Here is a 26,079-nt window from a genome sequence, read left to right on the forward strand (position 1 = left end):
TAAGGAATATGTAATAACAGCTGGATTAATGAAATGTTAATCCAGGGTAAGAAACAGAGTTAAGAATTAATAACATCAACTCATCAGTTTTCATATATGACTAGTTAAAATTATCATGAACAGCATAATCCATGAATTAATTTTTGGAACTTTTTTTTCTTTATTAAAGAACTAAAGTTGAAAACAAGCTATATTCATGCAAAGAATAGTACTAAATTAAAAGTAAACAGTCTAAACAGTCTATATCTGGATGTAAATACTAGCTTACTCTTTTTTTTCCATACTGATTTTCCCACAGGAAGGAACAGATTAAAGGGTGGATTACTTCAAGCACTATAAAGGTCTCTAGACTGACCCCACTCTTCAAGGGAACTCTTTCAGAGGAATAATGCTATAAAGAACAGTGAATGCCCAAGAAAACCCACAACTGAGCCCTTCAGAGGGCCTTCATTCACCCGTCCCCATTGACTGCCCTGGCCTCTCTGAGGCAATTCAAAATAATTCACTGCCCACCGTAATACTGAATTCACAACAGAGAGGAAAAAAGGTGATGGAGCTGCTTTGCATCTGTTTAATTTTTACAGAAATGTTAAGGGGGTTAATCTTCTACAAGTCCAGTCATGTGCTTTCACAAAGGGCCAAGAAAGGAGTCGCAAAGCCTGCCATGACTCAAAGGGAGGCTCTTTGTGTCTTCTTTTCTGCACTATGGCTGACAAAGAAGCTGCCTAAGTTCTTAGGCATTGGGCTCTTGCCTGAATTCTGAAGTCAGTGAAGCAACAATGATGTCATTGCTTCTGAAGAACACTGTTGGCTGAGATAATGAAGATCTCTTCACCCAAAGCATTATCATTTCTGTGGCACACATTTCCTAAACTTTCAAATACAAAAGTATCCTACACGTTGGGAGGGGTGTCATATTTTTCTTTATCTTCTGCACTTTTGAAAAGAAAGCATACTGAGACAAGTTTCCCTCTCACCAAAACATATCTTTTTATGTTTAGCTAGTCGATACTATTGGACTAGAGTAGTTTACTCATACATTTAAAAGAGAAAAAAGATTATGCTTTTCACTGAGGGATAGGTATATGATTCAATTAATATTCTGATATTAAAAGTCCAATGGTTGTTAGGCAACTTAATCATTATATAAGTAAGATCCATTTCTCACCCTTTTAGTTCTCAATATATGTATTCAAATGGCTTGGAAAAGCAAATCGAATTACCCAAAGAATATAAAAACACTTTGAAGAGTTGTTTCTCCCCAAATTTTAAAATAATGGACCCCTTTGAAAATCCTTTACAAGATATGAAACCTCTCTGGGAGAGAAGGCACCACACAAATATGCACATAAATATAAAATTAAATTCAAGGAGTTTTTAGACCTCTTGATGCCCTTGCAGACTAAGAAACTCTGCTTTACAGAGTACAATTATGTAGAAAAAAAATTTTGTCCAGCTCTTTTTGGAAGTATTTCTGTAGAACAATGACTTTCTTAAGAGACTGAGCATCTTCTCAAAGCATTTTCTACTTCCCTCCTCTGATCTCTGTCTTAATGGTAGGCTCTTCTTCAACCATATACAATGCTAAGTTATGAAAAAAGTAGATCTCCCTTAAATTATTATAAATAAGAAACTTGAAGGAAGATAAAATTGTAGTCTTTAGTCTCAAAAGAGATTGTTGGATGAGGTTAGATGAAAATAAGAGATGGATATGAATTAAAATAGCCCAACCATGTTGTGTGCTACAGGATGAAGTTAATTATCTCCTTTAGTCCTCAGATATGAGGCAAATATTATTATCCACCTTTCAGATCCTACGAAATCAAGGCAGACATTTACTCTCTTCTCAAAAAGATGGTCTAGGTTTACCAGGTAAAGCTTAATATAAAGACACATTCCATAATTCTAAAAGAAAGAGATATGCAGTCTCCCATATATAAGGACAAACAAGAGGGCAAAGTGGGAGAAAATGTGTATTTATGGAATTTAGAGTTCGGTAACGTTCAAAGTAAAGAGTGTTAGTGGGGAGTGGGAGTCACTGATGAGCAGCAAGAGAGAGAAAATAGATAAATAGGTTCCAGGTGTCCGAGGACAATGCTAAAATATTTATATTTTATCTAGTAAGGAACGGGGAATGACTTACAAGTTTTAGACTACATAATGATTTTTAAGTATTTCAGTTCACAAAGGTCACCAAATTTTCAATCAAAAGCAGCAATCTCCAAAGCAAGATATCAGGACACTTACATTACAGAGATATGTAAAAATAGTTATTGGAATATGGAGAAAAAAATAGAACTTCTACCAAAGTTATCTTTGTTATATTTTTTATAATTTCTATCTCTGTGAATGTCTTATAATATGATACATATGTTCTATAATGTATAAACTATAGTAATACATTTGTGTGTATGTACACACACACACACACGCACACACACAGTGGTGTGGGCACATAATCCACAAAGTTTGGTAACACTGTATCTCTAAATGGACTAGAGGGAGTTTAGAAATAGGAGAATAGTTAGGGGACAGCTGCAGTATTCAAAACAAAACACTAGGTTCTGAACAAAAGTAGAAACAAAGGAGACTGAAGGGGCTATCTTGAGAGCTTTCTGGGTGTATAATTTGTGGGTCTTTCTTGCCAACTAGATAAAGGATACGAAAATCAGAGGGTTAACCGGGTAGATGCCAGAACCATTCACTAAGACTAAAATCTAATAGGAGAATCAAGGAGCAGTTTAGGAATTGGTTGATGGTTAGAGACAAGTTCAGTGTTGGCCATGGTGAGTAGAGGTCTTTGTGGGATATCCAAGTGCAGGTGGCTAAAAAGTGGTTGAATATACAGTCTTGGAGTTCAAGCGGAATGTGGACGATATACACCACCATGTAATTCTCCCACAGATCACCAATGGTACAAAAACGCGAGAGAAGAAGAGGACAAAAATCTTAAGGAAGACTTGCATGAAAAGGATGGAAAGAAGAAAAATTATCAAGGAAGGAGGCTAAGAAGTAAATCCAAGACTCCAGGCATGAAAGCCAAAGGGTGAGTCTAATGTCACAGAGAGGTAAGGTGAGTAAAAAGCAAAATGTAGCAGCATAGTTTATCATTAAAGAGTTTTGTTATTTATTCAGAAAATAAATGAAATAGCAGGGGCTGAAAACCAGATTCTAATAAATTAAGGAAATAATACATATCATAAGATGGTATATGGCAAAGTGTAAAAATGAACTTTTAAGGACTATGGAATTTCAGGGAAGAAAGAAAAAATCACTTTCATTGAAAAATGACCCTTGAGCTGGATAATGAACACTAAATAGAGGTGACAAGAAGATACTCAAAAACAGAAAAGAGTACAAGTTGACAGAAATAATAACAAACAAGGGATGCAATAAGGTAGTCTATCTAACTACATTAGATGTCTCTCCCCAATCTATATCTAACCAGGCACAAAAATCTCTTTTTTTGCTTCTTACGAAAATGAACACGTGACATTACTTTTGAAGCACACTGTGTGGGAATATTTATAATTATTTCATGGTTAAAATTTTAAGATTTTTTTTTGTATATTAATTAAAAACTAAGTAATACATATAACAGAGAACCCTGATCTCTGCCCCATCCCTGAATACTCTGCTCAGAGATTGAGTGGGAGTCAGGGATGGCATAAGGCATTCTGTTCTGCATGTTACTTAAAAATTTTTTAAGTTAAAAAACGTAATGACTATAATGATCACAAATAGCCTCACATGAAAGTGGCCCTATGAAAATGTTTTGCTCTGCTTCTTAAAATGCATTCAACTCCATCCACTCTTCCCTTTTCATGTTGGAGTAGACATACTGGATGCTTTCATCACCTGGATTACTCCAGTGACTGCCAAGCTGCCTCCGTCCTGTCACTCCTCTATTCTATACTCCATGTGGATGGAAGACACATCTTCTAAAATACATATCACAAAACTATATTGCTTCTGTGAGTACACTGGGGGGTTGTTGTTGTTGTTGTTTTAATTTGTAAAATAAGGTCTCTGTAATCTGGCATTAACTGACCTTTCCTGAAAGAAATATGAGAAAAGGATACAAACTATTGTTTTGGCAGTGGTAAGAAAGGACAGCGAAAGATGTGAGAGAGATTATGAGCCGACTGCCCATCATATAGGGCAGTACGTCACCAACAGCATCTTAAGGTGGTCGAAATTTTCATGATGAAGTAATGGTATCTGGAGAAGTTGTCCAAAGTACCTAAGGTCAAAGTGCTCATCGGCAGCAGAGCTACTGTCTGAACCCAGGTTTGTCAGGCTCCAAAAGCCATACCAGAAAGATTTATGGATATTTGGTAAAGATGATACTGGACACCATAAAAAAGAGTATCTCTTTTGAAACCATGTAGGATAAAACTGAATAGAGGGGAAATGCACTACTAAATAATCAGAAAAGGAAAGATACCCAAATAACTGATCAGAGACAGGAAGGCTACAGTGAGTGTGACAGAAGCCAAGAGAACAGAAAACCTAAAGAAACAATATGCTACCAAACGTCATGAGAGGCCCAAGAGAATGAGCTCTAAGAAAAAAAAAATCTGTTGAAATGTTTAAGTGTCTTTCAGTATCTGGGGAAAACTATTTATGTAAAATGCTGAGGTTGAGAGCCAAGCTGAGGTGGAGCTGGATAAGAGACTAAGTGATAAGAAGGGAGTTAAAGAAGATACATTCTTCACAGAAATTTGGCAATGATGGTGATGGAAAAAAGTATCTACGAAGGGGCAAAAGGGCCCAAATTCCAGCCAAGTATTTATGAAGACAGAGGAGACCTATACTGTCCAACTGTACACTCTTTGCATCTCCCACTTAAAACCCATAAGCATCTTTATGGAAATTCATAAAGATGAAAAATGCCTTTAGAATGAGAAATGAAATGTGTGGCAGCTGCCATGGTGACTTAGTAAACAAGCTCTACATCATAAATCTGGAGCACCCCACAATCTCTTCTGTGCTGTGCGCCTCCTTCCTGATTCCCATTCAACAGCCACCCTCAGACACTCAGACTAGGTAAGGAAGTCCCCTCAGACCATCAACAGGGGACTGCATCACATAGTCTGGGTCTGATAAACAGACATCTGAGGTGATAAGTGCTCTTTCTGGATTATCTTCCTTGGAATTTTCTCCTGTGAATTCCAGAGGAATTTTGACACTGTGAGTCTTATAGAGAATTTCATTTTTGACCTTCCTGACAAATGTCAGTTGAAAGCTCGTTTTGTTCAGTTTAAAAAGTACCTGGAAAACCTGCACTTTTTCATCAAATTAAGAGTGTGGAAAAACATTTTTAATAATTTTCCTTGGGCAAGGTACTTAACATTTCTGAGTATCAGAATCAATCACTTATTCATTCAATCAATATTTATTGAAGATCTGCTCTGTGCTGGTCCTTGTGCTAGACCTTGAATAAGCAATGTTGAGCAAACAAGAAAATTTGGGGTAATCCCACCTATTCTATGTCACATAATTCTTGGGAGAATCAAATGAAATAAGGCACATGAAAGAATTTTGAAAACCATCAAGAAGATATATACCATGGTGCAAATCCTTGGCTTGGCTCTTTACATTTAAATTAATTTAAAATTAAGTAAAACAAAAAATTCAGTTCTTTAGTTGCACTAGTCACATCTCAATTGCTACATATGCCTAGTGGTTACTGGATATTGGATAGCACTGCGGTAGAACATTTCCATAATCCAGAAAACTCTATAGGAGAGCAATTTCCTAGAAGCTGAAAGTAAAACACAAGAGTGAGAATCTGCATGACACCAAAGGGAGAAAAACAAAAGTAATGCTGTGATGAAAGCATATAACAAACCACACGTTCAAAGAAAGATAGCTGGTGGTTCTTATAAGATTATAAAAGTACCACAAAGGGAAAGTGTAGTTATGATAAAAGAGTAGTAAGAGGTAACTTTCATTGAGTGTTTAGTACATGCCAGGAACTAAAATCAAGTGCTTTACAGATAAATCCAAAGACAACCCTTTGAAGGAAGTACTATTATTTTCTCTGCTTTGTTGACGGATAAGGAAACAGAGTCTCTGATAGGTTAAGTAACTTGATATAGGTCACAAAGGTACTCAATGGTAAGCCTCTGGGCTAAAACTATACTAAAGAAAAGAAAGAAATCTACCAAGGGCGGAAAGCGGGGTGGTGGAGGGCGGGTGGGATGAACTGGGAGATTGGCACTGACATGTATACACTAATATGTATAAAATAGATAACTAATAAGAACCTACTGTATAAAATAAATAAATAAAATTCAAAAAGAAAAAAAATTTTACCACATCAATAGCAGCTAAGACATTGACTCAATCAGCTTAAATTAGTCATTATGTAAAAAACAAACAAAAATCCCTTGAGGTAACATGGTTTATATTTGTGCCTTTTCTACTTTTAGTTATTAATAGTTATTAATAATAATATCATCATCATAGTATCACCACTATGTCTCTACCTGAATTTTTGTCTTGCTTCCTTAGGAATGTCTTCCTTTCTTCCCAGTCGTTGCATCCAGGCATCCTTCACTATCTACCTGAAGTCCCTCAAACACTCCAGCCTTCAATGATATTTCTAAAGTCTCATAATATGCTTTCTAGATCAGTCATTATAAGGCTAATTGTGTAATGGTTTAATTTAGTTGTTACGTTTCTTTATCAATCTTTATGGAAGTACACTATACTCTATGGGAGAGCATATGTTAAGTACCCAATAAACAAATAAAAATAATATATTTATATCAATAATACACTAGATGTTTGCCTAAAACTCATCATTGATAATTACACATTATGTCTTCATACTTTGTGAAGGCATAAGCTGTAGACACATTCCATCTCTGATAAATATTTTAGTTTTCTTACGAACTAGCTGAAAAATGTGAGCTTTTTTTCCTTCTCTGTGAGATAGGAAATAGTAAAGATTGTTTAAAAGATACATGTTAGATAGTCTTGTAACAACAACAAAAAAAGTCACTGCTTAGATTTTTGGATTTCTTTAGTGTTCTAAAGACCCAGTTTGAAGATCTAATTTTAAAACTGGCTCAAGAGATCATATTCAAATGCTTGAGTCTGTTTTTACAGGATATCCTTGGCTAACTTTACTCTAAGAAATTTAACACAGTTGGACTGTATTCCTTTGGCTTTGAAATACCTTTCACAGGAATGGCCATTAAGGTGGGGTTAGAGTATGTATGCAAAGGGGGTGGAACAGAGAATGTGTGTGATCCTATCCTAATGCAATATGTCCTTATATCAATCAAAATATGTTTTCTGAAATAATCACTTATATTTTGTCTCCATACCTAGAAATATAAGGGGTATTCTCAATAGATTAAACACTGAGCACCTAGTTTCCCATTCCCATTAGTTTTTCTAATGTCTAGCGCATTTAAGTTGTTCTTTTTAAGCTTTAGTTACTGGAGCTGGGGACCTAAGGTAAGGGACTGCCTTCATAACTGTTCTTATTAATTTTTCCTTTGTTATTGCCAAGAATTGAAGAAGACTAAAACAGATGACCTCCCTATTTGTACTGAAGGAGGATTGGACATGGTACCTCTATCACTTTCAATACCATTACTCTATCTCTGGACAAAAAGTTAGAAAAATCTGCAAAAGTAAGTAAATGGGCTCCTGAGGCCTGTATTAATACTACTATTCTCTGATTTGCATAAAAATCACTTCTTGTTTTAATCATATCATAAATAAAATATCAGGATTCTATATTCACAAAGAGAAGAAATTTGATTTCTTCTTTTAATCACAAGTCCTGTAAAATCTGGGATAAAATTCCATATTTGCAGATATTAACTGGAAAAAGAAAATAACAGTCAAGTAGGATTAAAACTCCAAATTTAGATATATAGACATTGGAAAACTGAAAATTCTCAGGTTCTTCTAGTGACTCGGGATGTCAAAACCGTATCTGTTGATTTGTTTTAGATTACAAATCATAAGGTAAGGTATACTTAAGTTATAAAGATAAAATTTATTTTTTCTGACATTAATTCCATTTTAACCCTGTTTTTTTGCTGTTTTGCACTTGACATCTTATCATTCTTCACCCCAAATTACATGTATACAATAAGAGGGGATACGATTCTAACAAGAGCCCTTTCAACAACCCCTTGATATATATGGTTTCTGCAACTACAACAATATGGAACTACAACAATGTGAATCCCAGAAATAGGTTGATTTGTGAAATGGGGATGATATTTGGAAAATATAATTATCTTCTCAGCCTTTGTGCATAAATGACTTGCTAATTATCCCCAAACTCTAGGTGGGAGGTTGGGAAGGGAAAGGAAAGAGGCTGTTGGACACTAGGATTGTTGCATCAAGAATATAAAGAGACTCAATATTCAACTTCTGGAGTTCAAATAAGATTTTTCAAAATAACAGAGATCTGTAGGCTAAAAGGGAAAGGATTTTCTAGATCCTCATAGTTGTCATGTAACATATCAATGCGAGGCCTGGAGGCCAGAATACAGAGGTTTTTTATTTGTTTGTTCTTTATTTGTGTTTTCCTCCTATGAGAAAAAGTCCTGACCATTGTCAGTCTTAATCATGAGGCTGGAGTAGTGAGGAAAAAGCGTTTAATTAGAGGAAGAAAAAGGCAGGCTTGGCCCTTTTGATCTTGGACTGCTTTTGGGATGAGGAGACAGATATCCGGATTTCTTCCCAGTTCTCCTTCGAGGCAAAGTCTCAAGAGAAGGGACACGGTGCTAAAACATACAGATCTCTGAGGACCTCCAAGGGCCAAAGCCTGTCTTCCTGCCCTATTCTGGGGACTCTGGAAGGAGAACACTGCATTTGCTAGCACATCGATCCAGTTGCAGCCAAGGAAGCCATGAGTCCCCTTGGTTCAGGTGCTGTAAGAACAGCAGTATCTGACCTTCCTGGGGAGACTGTCTAAGAGGGTTGCTGAACCAGCATCAGTGAGGTCCCACAACAGAAGCTGCAGGCAGATCATGTGGGCTGGGGAAATAGGAGCCCTAGCCAGAACTCAGGGTGGTCTGCTGCACCCAAGAGAGCAGACTGGAGTCAAGCTGAGAAGGGCCAGCAGTGAACGCCAGTGGAGCTAGCAGCAGCCAGGCCGACAAGGACTATCACCCCAGTGAGGCCCACTCAGCCAGCCAAAGAAGCCCGCAAACTGGCTAACATATAAAACTTCTGTACTAAATCAAAATGTGATGCGTTTCACATTTAGGATATCTGGGCTTTTTTTTTCTTCTGTTTTTGTATTTGTTTCCCTCTGTGAATATTTGTAAAGAATAATATGTGCTACAAAGTCACCATTTCTATTAATAAAAGGAAGGTCCAGTTTCATAATTCCTACTACTGAAAGTAAATTCTTGGCTTCCCATTTCCTTAATTTGTATTCAGGATACAAAACTTGAATAATTCAGATTATTTGAGTTGCTTTATCAAAGTTGTCATACGGTCACAAAAGGAAGAAACAGAGACGAGTGACATGCTTGTGGATACTGTGAGTTGAAGTCTGAGTCTCATTATAACTGGGGCCATATAACTAGGAAAGATGAAAAGTCCAAAAAGGTTGGGATTTTACTTAAGGATAAAAATCTGGGTGGTTAATGTAATAGTGATTTTGTCCAACATCAAAGCTTATAGATCTCAACTCTATAAAAATAATCTTAATGTATACCATAAATGTTCATTAATAATTTGTAGAAGTCTGAGATAACAAGATGTTAGAATATGTCTTCCATAAATTTAAGAGGAAGAGAACTAGTGAGCGGTAGTGTCTTTAAAATGCCCAGTGGAACTCAGATGATAGCAACCCTATAACAACTACATATGCTTCTGCTGACTTTTCAAATGTTGGCTCATCACAGATGAGAGAAGGATGTTGAAGAGACAAAAACAACATATCTAACCTGATTAAATTAATTGTATCTCTTTTAAACATAAATAGGGAGGTGCATCTACCACACCTAGCAGTGATTTCCTTAGGACTTCCCACTAGACTTGAAAGCCAAACCCAAGCATTAGAGAATGAGGAAGGACAACGTTTATTTGCATCAAATTGCTATACTGACTTTATCTACAAATGTCATCCAAAACTGGGAATGTAGAAACTTAAAAGCTGTTGTAATATTTTAATTTCTTGTTACTAAAAGGCTGTTCAGTGACATTTTATTCATACGGAGCACAGGACATAAAAAGAATCTGCTTTTTCACTCATTTGTCTCACCAAAAGGGGCTTAGACATTGCTCTTATCCCCTTAGTACGTGGGGTAAGTCCTGATAAAATGGAAAATGTGAAAACAAAACCTGCCAATGTGCTGAAACAGAGGACTGAATTTAAAACGCAAAACGTTTTAGTATCACACAGACTTTATTCTTAACATTTAAAGAGCATACAGAAATCTATAAAGCACACTCAAGAGAAATAAGCCTTGAGCTTTGGCTTATACTCAGGTATTGCCTAAAAAAACTGTCCTTTGGACAAGAATATACACAAAATCTTAGGATGCTTGGTATTACTAATCAGAGCTCTGAAATAATGAACAAAGATCTCAGCACAGAATCAAAGAACAAGTTAATGTGGAACGGCATATAAGTGGTTAAAATAGTTGTGAATGATGAGCGGAAAACAAAAAAATGGAAAAACAATTTGAATCAATGCCTCTTGTCCAAGATTTTTTTCCAGATATTTAGTAAGGTACTGTAAAGTGATCTAAGAATATGCTGTATATAACTACATATCTGCAGTAAACCTTATAGTATATATATATATTATATATTAAACTTAGGGAAATGGCTCCAATCATTCCTAAAATAAATCTTTCCATCATATACAAAGTCCCAAGTTCAAGAACTTCCATTAAGGATTTTTAAATTTACATATTCAGACCAGATGAATCACAGCTGAAAACTGGAATAAAATTTCTGGTGTCTAGAAAGAACAAAACCAAGTATTCAGCTCCCCTTGCAGAACCATGCATTAAAGGAGCATTTATTTTGGTCTGAGTGTAGCCCTCACATTTTAATTCATAGTCCCCATAATCTAATCTCAAACAATTTTCAAATAAAAATATTATTTCTGTGCTACACTTATTTTTTCCCATTGTCCCATTTCTCTACGTCATCTACCTGAAAGATTCCCCACATCGAGACAGGGATAAAAAGATCCTATAAAGAAAGAGAGGATTGAGAATAACACACCTGAATACTCTGCAGGGATGCAAGGGCCCCTGCACACATAAACAAAAATTGTTTGCAGAATACCAAATGAAGATGATCGGAAGCAAATAGCATTGATCTATATAAATAAATTTTATATTTGAAGTTAATGACTCATGATTTAGCAGGAAAAAGAAAACAATGACAATGATGAAGCAAAAGATTACTTAACCTCCAGAAATATTCTTACACAAATAATCCTTACACAAATGCTTCCTACCCATTTACTAACGTGAAAGTTTATAAATTGTACATGTAAAGAAAATAAGCACAGGCTTTAAAATGGGTTTAAACAGGAATACTTGGCATGTGCAGAGTCAAAACATACTTAATATTTTACTAAAAATAGGGTCTATCCCTCATAAGCAAATGCAGTTGAAATGAATGAAACCAAACATTAAAAGTATATTTTGAGGGCTTCCCTGGTGGCTCAGTGGTTAAGAATCCGCCTGCCAGTTCAGGGAACGCGGGTTCAAGCCCTGGTCTGGGAAGGTCCCACAAGCCGCGGAGCAACTAAGCCCATGCACCAAAACTACCAAGCCTGCGCTCTGGAGCCCGTGAGCCACAACTACTGAGCCCACGTGCTACAACTACTGAAGCCCACGCGCCTAGAGCCTGTGCTCCACAACAAGAGAAGCCACTGCAATGAGAAACCCGTGTACCACAAGGAAGAGTAGCCCCTGCTCGCCACAACTAGAGAAAGCCCGCGTGCAACAATCCAACAGAGCCAACAACAAAAAAAGCATATTTTGGTAATAGGATATATTTTATATTCAGAAAGAGCAAATGCATTTTAAATACTAACAAAGGTTTTTCTTGGTATGAACTGCTCTTTCATAACTTAATAATTGATATAGTTACTTCTGAGAGGCAATCATTTAATTAAAAAATCAACATTTGGTCTAAGTTACCTGAATTAGCTTCATACCCTAAGATAAATTAACTGCTTTCAATTTCACTCCAATCACACAGACACTATATCTGAAACCTTACAATTCTCTTTCTCCATTAATGCCACATCAATAACTAAATAGTAATCCAGCAACTCTGAATTCTCAATACCATTTGTGTATTTCCATATTCAATACCTTATTAGAAAAAATACGGAGTTACATTTTGTAACACTTTAATCCTGGTCTGTATAAATGCTCCTTTCATTGTACCTATTCATGAAGAAATAGAATAGGCCCAGGAAGACATGTTAGTAAGGGGAATATTATCTTTCATGTTTCACATCTGAAAGCTCCTTTAATCTTCACTCTGCTTCCTGATTACTTTATATAATAATTCAACTGCCTTCTTTTGTCAATAATTATCATAAATACCTAGATGATAAAACATACAAAACCAACCTGAAAAGGAATTCCATAAATACGATTAGTATTTCCGCATGAATCCAATGGGAGTAGCCTTGACAAATAGCTGAAATTTAGATTATATTATAAACTAATCTGTGCTTCTGTGAAAAATTTATCATTTAACATCTACCTAAAAGAATGTTTGCTATTGACAGACCTTAATGATTTAGTAGTATTATGTGTCTTGCTTCATTTAATAAGAAAACATCTGCTAAAATTAATTTTTCACGTTTGATTTTTTTTCTTCTTTTGGTGGGTTACAATGTCCACCAATGTTTCTCTTTGATTAGGGTGTAAGTCATGAGAACTTCCAAATACAAAGGACTATAGCACCTACTCATGTGCCTACAGATCAAGGAAGGGCTCTGTGCCTAGGAAGTTCCTAGCGTCACTAAAATAAGGAATAGTCTTCCCATTATTCTAGTTCTTGTTTCATAGTTTCATTCCCTGGCAACCAGGAGCAACTCCCAAATCATTTCTGACTTGTGCATGTTTCCCACCTGGGACAAAGACACTCCTTCACAGCGCCATGACAACCACACCAGCAACACAAGCACTTGGGTTCATGCAGGAAAATGAAAATCCTGAAAGGAAGCCAGGAGATAAAGGCTTACTATTCCTTGTTTCCCACTGGTAGGAAGTAATTACAAAAATTACTTTAACACAAAGCTTCTGGTGAATGAATAGTTTGTAATTTGAGGGGAGAAGCCTAAGGGCCCAGGGATTAAGAAAAAAATATGAAAAGCTGAATGATGTCATACAAGTACAGTCCCCCTCCCACCCCCAGAAAATAGACTGCCTAAAGCAAACTTCTTATTGATGACAATGGAGACATTCTTAAGAGATGATCAGAAGTACATTTGTTTTTTATCTGAGTTTAGACCGATGACTGATTTAAACAGTGGAGGTGAACTTTATGACCCTTTGATAGTTTATTAGCCATGTCGTTACCAAATAAAATTTCAAATCAGTAAAATATAAAATAATTTTGTACAAACTAAAGATGCCAAGAATGAATGTGATCTCCATACTCCCAAAGCAGAAATCAGAAAAAGAAGTAAATTCAACTCTCCCCTAAGATGAAGTAGACAAATTTCTTTATCATAAGCATGCCAAGTTTATATTTGTTGTAAATGAAAAGGATGGTATTCTTTGCCAGAACCTGGCTGCGCTATGTGTTGTGAATACCTGCCAGTTCTGCACTGGAAGAGATTATTTATATTGCCAAATGTAAAATTGCTTTAGGTGTTATTCTTAAAAGAGTAATTCTACAGCAGAGTGCCCTATTTATGATTTTACAAGTTCAATATATTTTAAAACACTATTCATATTTTTCCTCATTTGAAAAACAATATAAATTCCTTAAGGGTCAAGGAAAGAAAATCTGTGCCATATTTGGGAATGGTTGAGAGATTTTGTTTTTGTTGTTGTTGAATTGTACCATATAATATATTGTCTCAACAGATTCAAAGCTTTGAATTTTATTGGAAAATTAGATAAATATTCTTAAAGATAAGGAATCAAAATACAGGTTTGCATTTAGTCAAGTGGAATAACTTAGGGCTCTTGAGTATGGTAGAAGCATAATTTTTGCCTTATTTTTATTTTGTTGTTTTTTTAAGGACATAATGTCTTCTCTCCTATAGTGATAGGTAGCAAACATCTTTCATGGGCTCCCAAACCTGTGCAGTGTTCGTTTTCTGATTCTCACTGATACAGATTTTGGAATGAGAGTTGAAGGCAAGCAGAGACATTCTAAGCATCCATGAGCCAATATCTGCCACCTGACTCCCAAGATAACCTCTACCCATTCCTACTACAACAGGTATATAAAGACACTCATGCAATGACTCTGGGACATGGTTATGAAAATACACTATGAGTTTTTTTAGTTCACTTACTATCCCAATGGATCCTTGAACGTAATATATCCAAAAGTATAGCCACTTGTCATCCTTCATCAAGCCTATTTCTACTTCTCATTTGAAACACCTGAATTCTGGAAAGAGAATTCTCTAGTCTTCCAGATTAGGATTCTGACTCATCCTTGATCTCTCTCTCTCTCTTCCCCCATCTACTCTATCGAATAACCCAATCAGTTTTACTTCAATCTCAACCCAGTTTGGCTCCTTCTCTCCTTCTCACTACTACTCACCTAGTTCAGGTAATAATTTGTTTTAATTTAGAACACTTGCAACAAATTACAGACCTCAAATGCATGGCAGTTCTGAGTTGATAAAATGACAAAGCAAGAAATGTGGCCAGGCAATCAGTGTGACAACTAGCAAAACATTGGGTTGGCCAAAAAGTTCATTTGGGTTTTTCCATAAGATATTACAACAGCAGAGTATTTACTTACAGGGACCCTACTGATAGAAGTGCCTTGCTTATGATTAAAACTCCTCCTGACTTTCTGTTAGAGAAATTTATGAAGCCCATGGCCCTCAAATACATCTCTTTCTAACAAAGTCTTACGTATTTTATTCCTCTTCTTCTAACTCGTTGAAGAGAGACCTCATGTCTCCTAAAATAACATCCTATACTGATCCAGAAAAGCACTATTTTATATGGTACTATAGTTGTCATTTATAAATCAATATACCTTTCTAATCCTGGAATCTGTTTAATTTTACATTTTAGAATGATGGAAAACATTATAAAAATATATCCTTAATTTTCACTTGGAAAGTATTTAGGCCATGAAAAAGCTTGGCTCTCAGTTCTATAACCAAGAAGTTAAAAAAAGAATTTAAACTTTATAGTATGGTACTTCAAGTTCTAAATTTGAATCTCTATTTAATGTAGGAGGATATTTACACTTTTAAAATATATAGTTACATTTTAAGACTCTCAAAAGGAGGTAAATTGATATCACCAGCAACTCAGTTCAATCAGAACTGTATAAATAAGAAAATAAAAATTGCTAAGCTCATACTAAGGTTTATCACAGAATATTCTAAGAGAACTGAATGATTTTATTTTGGTTCCACTTTTAAGATAACTGAGAGTTAACAAAGGAACCCCTTTTGCTTTGACCCGTGACTGTTGAAAACCTTTCCAATATATATTACTCTAGGTTGTGACCTACCTCTACCATAAGGTAATCTTCTATTTGCAACTGAAAAACTCAGTCTTCAGAGTCTGCATTCTTAAAATTTCCTCATATAATCGGAGTATATTGATACTGATCTACTGGAATTTATATTTTTAATAATTTCCTAAAATAATGTCCCAAAATATCTTAATTACATCCAATTCTTTTAAACATACATACCTTGACTCCTAACTTATTTCTCCTAATCTAGCATCTAAAAATGCAATAGGTCTTAAACATAATATTTCTTGCAATTTTCTGATTTCAAGAAAAAAATTAATCTCTCCTCCTCTATAAATATCAGACTATTGGAAAGTACCAAGGGCTGATATTTATAGATACAGTTATCTTCAGGGACTGAAATGGAGCAATAGGGTACAGTTTGGTGAAACTGTAGTGTGACAGACGGAGCAAACAGGATGAGAGTCATAGACACTAATCTGGTTTCCAGTCCTCTAAGACCATTCCATACATGTGGTCTATGGTTTTCTAAAATATGTTTGACCGTTGCCTCAAGAGATATTAGATATTGTTAATATATAACAACCAAGACTACAGAAAAAGTACTGTATCCTACTATCTTTTGACATACCCAGTCTTCTGATTTAGAATAACATTTTTAAAATATGAAAATACTTATAAATGAGAATTAAAGGTAATGTATTCACAACACGAGGACAAGCAATGTCTAACTATTCAACTTTAACAAAACTCAACATGTAAATCTTTTGCAGAAGATAATTAATATCAATAATTAATAACAACAGGTAACATTGATTAGGCAACTATTATTGCTGAGGGCTACATTCAGCAATCTGCATATATTAGTTCTAATACTTATTACAATTGCGCAATATATTTTTATTTATTTATTTTTTGCACGATATATTTTTGTTTTCTATTCACAGATAAACGGAGGCTTAAAAACGTTAACTACTAATCTAATAAGTTGATATTGTAGAGCTATTGCTCACACATGTCTATCTAACTGCAAAGTGTATCCTCTTTCTTTTACACCACAGTGACCCTCTGGGATAGGCACACATTTCACAGTACTGCATCTATTAATACACACCTGTTGTTTCAAACCAGAAATTTCTCAAAACACTGTCAGACCATGGTAATTTTAAATGTACTTTAAATTGTACCATTCCAATTAATACAACATATTAAGGGAAGCTGGTGGCTTCCCTTAAATCAGACTAATAACCAGGTAACAACTCTCAAAAGACATCATTAATCTAGAAGACAGATAACTGCTAAATTAAGAAGATTATCTGTATCCCTGACATTTCCCTAGGGGAAATTTCCATTGCCTTCCATTCAGAAAGTTGGCCTGGCAAAAGAAAACACAGTTGACCCTTGAACAACAGGGGTTTGAACTGCCTTGGTCCACTTATACGTGTTTTTTTCCTAAAGTAAATACTACAGTACTACATGATCCGCTGATTCTCGGTTAGTTGAAGCCAGCATTGGTTGACTCTGTAGAGGTGGAAACTCTGATGCTGAGGACCCGCATATATGGCGGGCAGACTATAAATAATACACGGACTTTCCAGTGCAAGGAGGACTGACACTCCAACTCCAAAGTTGGTCAAGGGTCAACTGTACAGACTTTTTGAGATCTGGTTAAAAAAAACATGGATTCCCATAGTTCCTTTCTTCTCCATGAAGAAAACTTCTATACCCAACTTATAAAAACAACTCTTTAATACAAAGTTACTTTCAGATCTCATTAAAACCAAAATAGAAAACCTTCATGTGCCATAATTCACTTGACTTTGGTGGTTCAGTCTACCTTAAAATAAAATTCGACAGAATCATTCAACTCATTGTCTCTTCCATATTGTAAAAAGTTTTGCCAAATAGACAAAGTCAGATAGCATTCTTATTTTCAAATGTATCTATCAGCTGGACTTAAAACAAAATATAATTCTTTGCCATGTCAATATATCTCATTTCAAAAGTTTTAAAGTAATATTAATAATGCATAATTTAGATACTTCTGGAAGACACAAATATTTTCAAATTTTAACACAAGCTAGAGAAAAGATCATTTTAATGTGAAAATTTAAAAGAAGTCATAAATAACAAATTGGGGGATACAATAATGCCCTGAAATAAAATAATACCTGTAACATATATTCCTCTTACACATTTAAAAACAGGCAAGCCATATTTCATGATTTATAAACATAAACTTATTTCGCTACCTTCACATTTTATATAAGAGCACATGACAGTCACATTCTCTTAATTGATGGGAGAGTTGTTTTCAATATATGTTAGAATCACAGTTAATTATTATCAAAGATGCCTACCTCTGTAGTGGAAGTCTTGGGACATATCTATGGGAGCCCGTTCTACTGCTGATCTCTTGTAGACAACATGAATCCTTCCCTTTTCTTCCTCCATCTGCTTACCTCTTTCCAAGGGTTCAATGAAATACTCATCATTATCACCTTTTATCATTCCAGCCTAGAGAAAACATAAAATGTATTAACGTTAAAGGAAATATCTATCATCTTTAGCTCACAAGTAGGTTTTTAAATGGCAAGAATATAATTTTTGAAAACTAATGGGTTTTCTTTCCACTTTTGGTTATAAATGTAAAATGGTTAAGCTATGATTAATATCAGTTATTCATATAAGACAGAAATTCATCTATGGTAGGAATAAAAAATTCATACAAGGTAGAATAAGAGCTTTATATAGGATAAGAATAAGGAAATCATACAATCTATACATTTTATCAGACTAAAAGAAGTACATTTATATATTCTACTCAGTATCTTATCTCTAAAACAATCTTATGGGCACATAAATTCAAGAAGCATCTCTGATTTCCCATAATAACCCATTGTGGAGCTTCTGTCCATGCATGTCAAGTATCTACATCTTCTGTAACTCATTTACATCTTCCTGCCATATCACTATGGTATAAGAGGAATGAGTTCCACGGGGCACTCACTACATCAAGTTATTTCGGTCCTTAGTTAGCCTAAGTTTCATTGGAAACCCCGCATTTCTAATATTTATTAATTTGAAGAACTAGCTCATTTGTCCCATATTAATCTAATTTCATGATTTTACATAATTTTTCCTTCTCAAGTTTCATCTTTTTGCATGAAAAGGTTATCTTACATTCAGTTACTTCCTTCCACCTCTCTAGTGTTTCTTTCTGACACGGTTTCATCTTTGGTTTATTTACAAAACATCAGGACTATACTATTCAATACTATAGCTGAAGAGAAATGATGGTTTTGTCTGAAATTTATTCTTCCTTAAGTATCGAGTCCACATTACACTCAAATAGTTATAGTTCATATTCCTACTGTAAAGGTCATACACTAATATGTAGTATTAATTTGAACAGCAGTACATTTATTTGAAAACAAAGTTGAAGAAATAATGTGGTAGTGTAGCATTGTAATTATTTTGAAAATATTTATCAGATCTAAGTCATATTTTTCTTCTGAGGCCCTTATTCTATATTTTCAAATATGAGGTCACTGGCTCATATGGACCATAGGCAAGGCTGGGGGGAATGGTTCCCACCCCTTCTACCCGTTGGTCTAATGGCTCCACCCCTCCATGTCAAGCAGCACAGACATGAAAGGTAGGTAAACCTTGCCGAATAGCATTCGTTTTCAGCAAATATGCCTATGACTATGGCTTTTCTGTTGTAGTCAAGTCTGTCACCCCCTTCCAATTCTGTTTTCTCCCACTAGATACGCTCTATCCCCTCATTTGCCTGTGTAAGCCTCATAGAGAATTCTTAGAAGTTATGGTGTCTCCAAATGCCATTTCTACATCCACCTAGATGTGCTCATACAAACAGCCTTTGAATTTACACCTTGTCTTACAAGGAAAGAGCACTACAGCTCTTTCACAGTGTTTAGCTTTTACCCTCTTGAACAAACTTCTAACCTTCATTACAAAGAACATTGAGCTAGTGGGCATTCAGTAGTAATGCTGATCTTCCAGACACAACTCCAATATTTGGAGTTATTTTCTCATCTGATCAATTACTTTTCCCCTACTCTTGTAGGGGAAAAGTAGTGTTTTCACAAGTGGCCTGATTAGATCTTTACCCTTCAGAGTTGTTTCTCCTGTCAATGGATTCATCTCCTCTACAATACAACTTCCAACATCTTTCTCATGCTTTTTAATTGTCATTTAAATCTCTTTAGCATTAGTGTCATATTCTTAAATCTCATTTTACCAGTAATTTCAACATCACTTTTTTGCCTTGCTCAGGCATGGATGGGTTAATGATGTTCATAAAACAGATTCAAACTAGGCACAAACACAGTAAACATATAACAAGTTAACTGTACCACGCCTAAGGCTGAAATGTCCAGCCTCATTACTAGCACCATCTGTTGGTGGGAGGCAGCGTTAACTGGCTTTGTCATGGAAACGCAGGTCTGTTGATGCATACCTAAGTTTACAGATTGAAGTTTATCAGTATTCATTCATCTTCATTGCAGTCTTTTCTTTGCCCCAGACCCATTCAGTCACAGTGTTCTCTAAAGTCTCTTACATTCTTTTCCCATCTTTCTATTTCCACTGCCACATCCTTAGTTACAGACCTCACCATTGCTTATTTGGATTACAGAAATTGCCTCCTATTGTGAGACTTTCCATAGATCATAAGGATTCTCCCAGATGAGTGCCTAACTCTGGGTGGAAACAGGGTCACTGAAGCAGCCAGCAACCTCTGAACAATGGGCAATGGTTACTGGGGACACTTGAAAGTCATGGGGAAAAGCAGTAAGGATTAACCCACATGCCATTAAAAATCATTTCTACATACCTTCCATTGCAAACACTCAAATCTCAGGCCCCATGATGTTACTTCTCCACTAGATCACAGGTAAAATTTAACACAGCTAACCCTCCCCCTTAGAAGGCAATTGAACATCTAAACCAGGTTGGGGCAATATCAATGGAAAGGCAAAAGCTGGGTCATATGACCACCAATAATTCTATGGACAGGAACTCTGAGAGCCTACCCTTTTATTCATCAATTTAAGCAAAGTTTAATGAAAAAAAAAAAACCTTATCTAAAGCATTGTACTAGATACCATAGTAAAATTAAAAATTCTCAAAGACATGGTTCATTTACCCTCCAGTTGAGGGCAATCTAGTCAAATAAATAAAATATATGCCTAAAGGTATTCAATGAGGTATGTTATGAAAAGTCTAGAAAGTAAGTGAGATGGCAGTTGAAAGTCAAATCAAGTGAGATTGTTTTCCCACAGGCCTGCTGCACAAGAAAACTGTCAATAGGAGCTGTTGATTCTCCATCTGAAATTATCTAAAATCTATTTCAACTGAAATCTCCCTAGGGCCCATGGGAATTTCACTTTGGCCACTGCTGTTGTTCACACTGTCTCACATTTTCACATAGCATAGCAGCCAAAATTGCTTTTTCAAATTATCATATTATTTTAGGCAAACTAGAATGTGGTGACAAATAGACTGAATATGTAATGGCTCAAAACATCAGGTGCTCCTTTCTTGCTCACATAAAAGCTCAGAACAGTTCTAGGTCAGCTGGGAGGGGGCTTTGCTCCACACAGCCATGCAGGGCTCGAGGCTGATGGTGGCTCAGCCATTTCAATACAAGCTGCCCAGTCAGAAAGGGAAACAGCAGGAGGAAGCACCCATGGGAGATTTTTATGAGCTGGCCCTGGTACTCACCACTACCACTTACTTCCACAGGTAGTATACAGTCACATGGCTGGCTCACAGCCAACTGCAAAGAGTATCAGGAAATGGAATCTGGCTGTGTGCCCAGGGAGAAAAGACAAACGTTTTTTGATGAGCAGATGGCAGTCTCAACCTCAAATAAGATCATGTCACTCCTTTGCTGGAAACACTTCAGCTGCTTCTCACTGCACCTAAAACCACACTCCTCACCATGGCTTTCAAGGCCTGCATCATCCAGCCCTGCCTATGAACCCCAAGCACTACCACTCTCCCATACTGACTGTGCCCCAGCCTTTGGGGCCTTTGTTCAGTGTTGTTTTTCTTTTGATATTCCCAAGCTCTTTATAGCCTCAGGCTTTTGAAATGCTGTTGGTTCTACTTAGAAGGCTCCTCTCCTACCATTCCACACTTCCCTTAGCTGGCTAATTTTTATTCACCAGGTCTCAGCTTAAATGTTGCTTCCTTAGAAATGATTTTCGGACTTCCTCACCCCCATGTAGATTAAGTACCCCTATCTAAATGAGGATCCATCTTAGCCGTTCATTCTGACTCACGGTCCTTAACACAAATGCCAGGTTGTTTTACCTAAATGTTAACTTTATGATTCTCTGTCTCCCCTGTGGCAGTGTCAGCTCCTGGGGCAGACCTGTACCTCTTAATTCACCTTTGTCTCCTTCAGCACCAGCACAATGGCTGCACAAAATACGTCTTCAATACATTTTCTGATGAAAAGTGACATAAATGAATGGTAAAAGGGAGGGGATGAAGAATTTTTAGAGACTTATGGTGGTCTTCAAAAGGTGGAAGGATTGCCGTACTGGCGATGTGAGAGGAGGCATTAGACGTGAGACAGCTCAAGCTTGAGCAAAGGTTGTGAAGTGCGAAAGCCCAAGACGTGCTTGAGGACAGTGGGTAACCCGTTCATTCAGAGCAGAGTCTGTGCAGGGCAGTTCTGGGAAACAAGGTTACGGAGGCCTTGTGTCATCTCGTGTCTGAATTTTAATTTGTAGAATGGAGAACAACAACTAAGGTTGATCAGATGGACCAAAACAAAGTGGTGTTTAAAGATTTATCTGATGCTTAAGTTCCAGAAGGAAGAAAGAACTACGAAAAAAGCAAGCACGGGGCTAAAATCAAAGTTCAGGTGGCAAAAGTGGCAATGTGAACAGAAAAGAGGAAAGAGAAAGGAAAAAGGAATGAATTCAAGAGTGATGGGCTTCCCTGGTGGCGCAGTGGTTGAGAGTCCGCCTGCCGATGCAGGGGACGCGGGTTCGTGCCCCGGTCTGGGAGGATCCCACGTGCCGTGGAACGGCTGGGCCCGTGAGCCATGGCCGCTGAGCCTGCGCGTCCGGAGTCTGTGCTCCGCAACGAGAGAGGCCACAGCAGTGAGAGGCCTGCGTACGGCAAAAAAAAAAAAAAAAAAGAGAGAGAATAGTAAAAAATAAATACTTGGTCGCCTGTTAAAATGTAAGCTCCTCTGCTCAAAACCTTCCAAGGGCTCCCCTTCCACGCAGATCAGTAATCAAAGTCCTTAGGATGGCCACTCTCAACACCACCACCTCCTGGGCCTCATCTCTTTACTCTTGCCCTTGTTGGTTCCACTTTAGCCACAGTGGGCTCCCTGCTGATCCCTGACACCCCAGGCACGTGCCCTCGTTAAGACCTTTGCACTGGAAAGGCACTTTCCACTTGCACTTTCCTTTCTTGGAATCTTCCTCCCCCAAAATTCCACATGCCTAACTCTTTCACCTCCTTTAGTCCTTGACTAAGTGAAGCACACCCTGATCACCCACCTGCTTCCCCCACCCAGCACCCCAAGCCCTCTTACCCTGCTCATCTTTTCCATTACACTCACTGCTTCTAACGTACTAAATAACCTAATCATTTATCATGTTCCTTGCTCATTCTCAATCTCCCAACACTACCCTGCTGGTCAGGAATTATTTTCAGTCTGTTCTGTTCACTCTGTATCCCAAGTGCCTACAACAGTGCCTGGCACAAACTAGATGCTCAATAAATATTTGTGGAATGACAAAATGAGAAGAAAAGGAAGAGAAGAAGATGCAATCCAAGATGACTCCTAAATTTTGAAGTTGAGTGACTAGGAAATTAATGCTTTTGTTCACAGAAACAGAAAGCTACAAGGGAAAGCTAACTGGAAAGGCAGGAAGAAGATTAGCCTATTAAGCATGTTCACTTGGGGTAGGGGTGAAAATGCCCAGCATGCAGTGGAGAGACGCAGAATTGTTATTCAGAAAAACTGTCATAGCCATAAGTATATTGGAAATGGGATGCATATTCTCAGAAGCAATAGCTGAAACTGTTTGGGGAAAAGAACGAATAAGAAAAGTTCATAAAGAGATTTGAGGGAGGGCCAATAGGAAATCTTGGGAAATGATCACAGAACCTTAGAATATTACTGTATAGGAAATTCCTAAGATCTGAACTCGGAACCATGGCCTACCAGGCCCTACATGGCCTGACATTGCCTATTTTTCTGGCTTCTCCTAATGCTTTACACCTTGCTGTTTCTGCTCTAGCCACATGGTCCCCAGCCTCACTGGCACTATCCCCACCTACATAAATTAGCTTCCCCTCCCCTCTCTATCCTAGACTTTTTCTTTTCAAGGCATTACCTACATGATTGTCTGTTACCCTTTTGGAACGTAAACTTTACCAAGCACAGACTTTGTCAAATTCACTACTGTATCCCAGGGCCCAGAACAGTGCCTGGCTCAAAGCAGGTGCCTAATATTTGAGGGAGGGCGGGAGAAGAAATTAATGTAAGAAATGGCCAAATTGAAATAAAACATCTTAGAAGGAAACTGAAAAATAATGGCAAGACATATGAGCAGGAAACAGAGTAGAGTGTTATAGGCATCGAAATAGGAGAGAGTTTCATCAAAGTAAAAGTAACTGCAGTGAAGATGACACAAAGAATGAAGACTGTGAGAAGAAAACTAGACAAACAAAAGTGTCTAATTAGAGTACAGTGGCGGTTGAAGAGATATTACAGTGAATTATGGAAAGAGCAGGTGATAAAGCCACACATCAATATATTTCAGATCCTAGACTATTCAGAGACATTATAGGTAGATTCTTCCACTGCTCTTCCCACCCCACCATATTGATTTTTCTCCTTCTGTAGCTACCCAAAATGGAGTGACTATTTAAAAAGTACTCTCCTGTTTATTTTACAATCTAAATGGCCATCAAAAGATAACTGGCTTAAAAGGATGGGCTGTTTGGGCTTCCCTGGTGGCGCAGTGGTTGAGAGTCCGCCTGCCGATGCAGGGGACACGGGTTCGTGCCCCGGTCCGGGAAGATCCCACATGCCGCAGAGCGGCTAGGCCCGTGAGCCATGGCCGCTGAGCCTGCGCGTCCGGAGCCTGTGCTCCGCAGCGGGAGAGGCCGCAACAGTGAGAGGCCCGCGTACTGCCAAATAAATAAATAAGACAAATGAATGTATATACAAAGCAGAAACTGACTTATAGACATAGAAAATAGACTTATGGTTACCAAAGGGGAGAAGGAGGAAATGAGGGGCAAATTAAAAGTATGGATACAAACAGAAACAAACTACTATATGAAAATAGATAAGCAACAAGGATTTACTGTATAGCATAGGGAATTATATTCAATACCTTGTAATAACCTATTATGAAATATAATTTAAAAATAAATATATAACTGAATCACTTTGCTGTACACCTGAAACTAACACAATATTGTAACTCAGCGATACTTCAATTAAAGGGAAAAAAAAGGTACTTATGCTTTCAGACAAGACGGACCCATGCAAAAAATCATCAGTACTAATAGTTAAGTAGTAAAGGCTCTTTTATCCACTAAGATATTCATTTAGGTAGTCACACATTCAACAAACATTTCTGGAAGCTCAAAGACCATGCATTGTCATACCCTCATATTAAATAACTCACACTCCTGCTCTCAGGTCCTCACAATTTTATTTCACAAGATACAATGTACTGACTTAAAAGAATAAAACCCAATATGTGTAAAATAAAAATATCTCAGACTATGACATTCTAAGCATTGGTATTATTTACAATGCTGCCAGATATTTACAACTTTTGAATTATAACAGAAATATTTAGAAATATCACACACGAGATTATATATGGTCATAAAGGATTTTGTTTAAACAGATGCAGTCATTTCTTATCTATCTCTAATGGTATTTAATTGATGTATGGTACCAAGACAATATTTCATAAATTTCCCTTTATGACACAAAGTCCTCCACATTTACCATTCTGTGATATCATGTAACAATATAGGAAATATTTATGGTATTTCTCAAACTATTTTCCAAAATTTAAAGATTACTTTTTAAAATATTTACTCTGTTTAGTACAGCATTAAACACATTATATTAAACATATTTTATTATATTTAAATTTTCACACAATCTCTTTGACATCAATTTATAGGGGATATTTATAAAACTGTGATCTGTGCTAAAAAGCCAGCTGCATAATTTCCCTCCCATCTGGTCAACTCTTCCAGCTACATCATTCAGCTCAAACACTGCCAAGAATCCAGAATTAAGCCAAATAGCTTCTGAGCATGGAAACAGCTATCAAAAAAGGCCACCCTCCTTACTCACTAGGAGAGGTCCTTTCAGCCATATTTGACATCCAG

At 36.8% G+C, this 26,079-nt stretch overlaps 1 protein-coding gene across 2 annotated transcripts in view; it reads right to left on the bottom strand.

Annotated features, from left to right (window-relative positions):
- Positions 1-26,079, bottom strand: part of ADAMTS3 (ADAM metallopeptidase with thrombospondin type 1 motif 3) — a 296,493-nt gene that overhangs the window by 138,904 nt on the left and 131,510 nt on the right. For both annotated transcript variants that reach the window (XR_010943064.1, XM_067736248.1), the window contains exon 4: positions 18,018-18,174. Coding sequence is in view for 1 of the 2 variants with exons in the window: in XM_067736248.1 (XP_067592349.1) it covers positions 18,018-18,174 (157 nt within the window). In the remaining variant the exon portion in view is untranslated. The remainder of the gene's footprint in view (positions 1-18,017; positions 18,175-26,079) is intronic.

Source organism: Pseudorca crassidens, chromosome 4 (genome assembly GCF_039906515.1).
Source record: "Pseudorca crassidens isolate mPseCra1 chromosome 4, mPseCra1.hap1, whole genome shotgun sequence".
Taxonomy (NCBI): Eukaryota; Metazoa; Chordata; class Mammalia; order Artiodactyla; family Delphinidae; genus Pseudorca; species Pseudorca crassidens.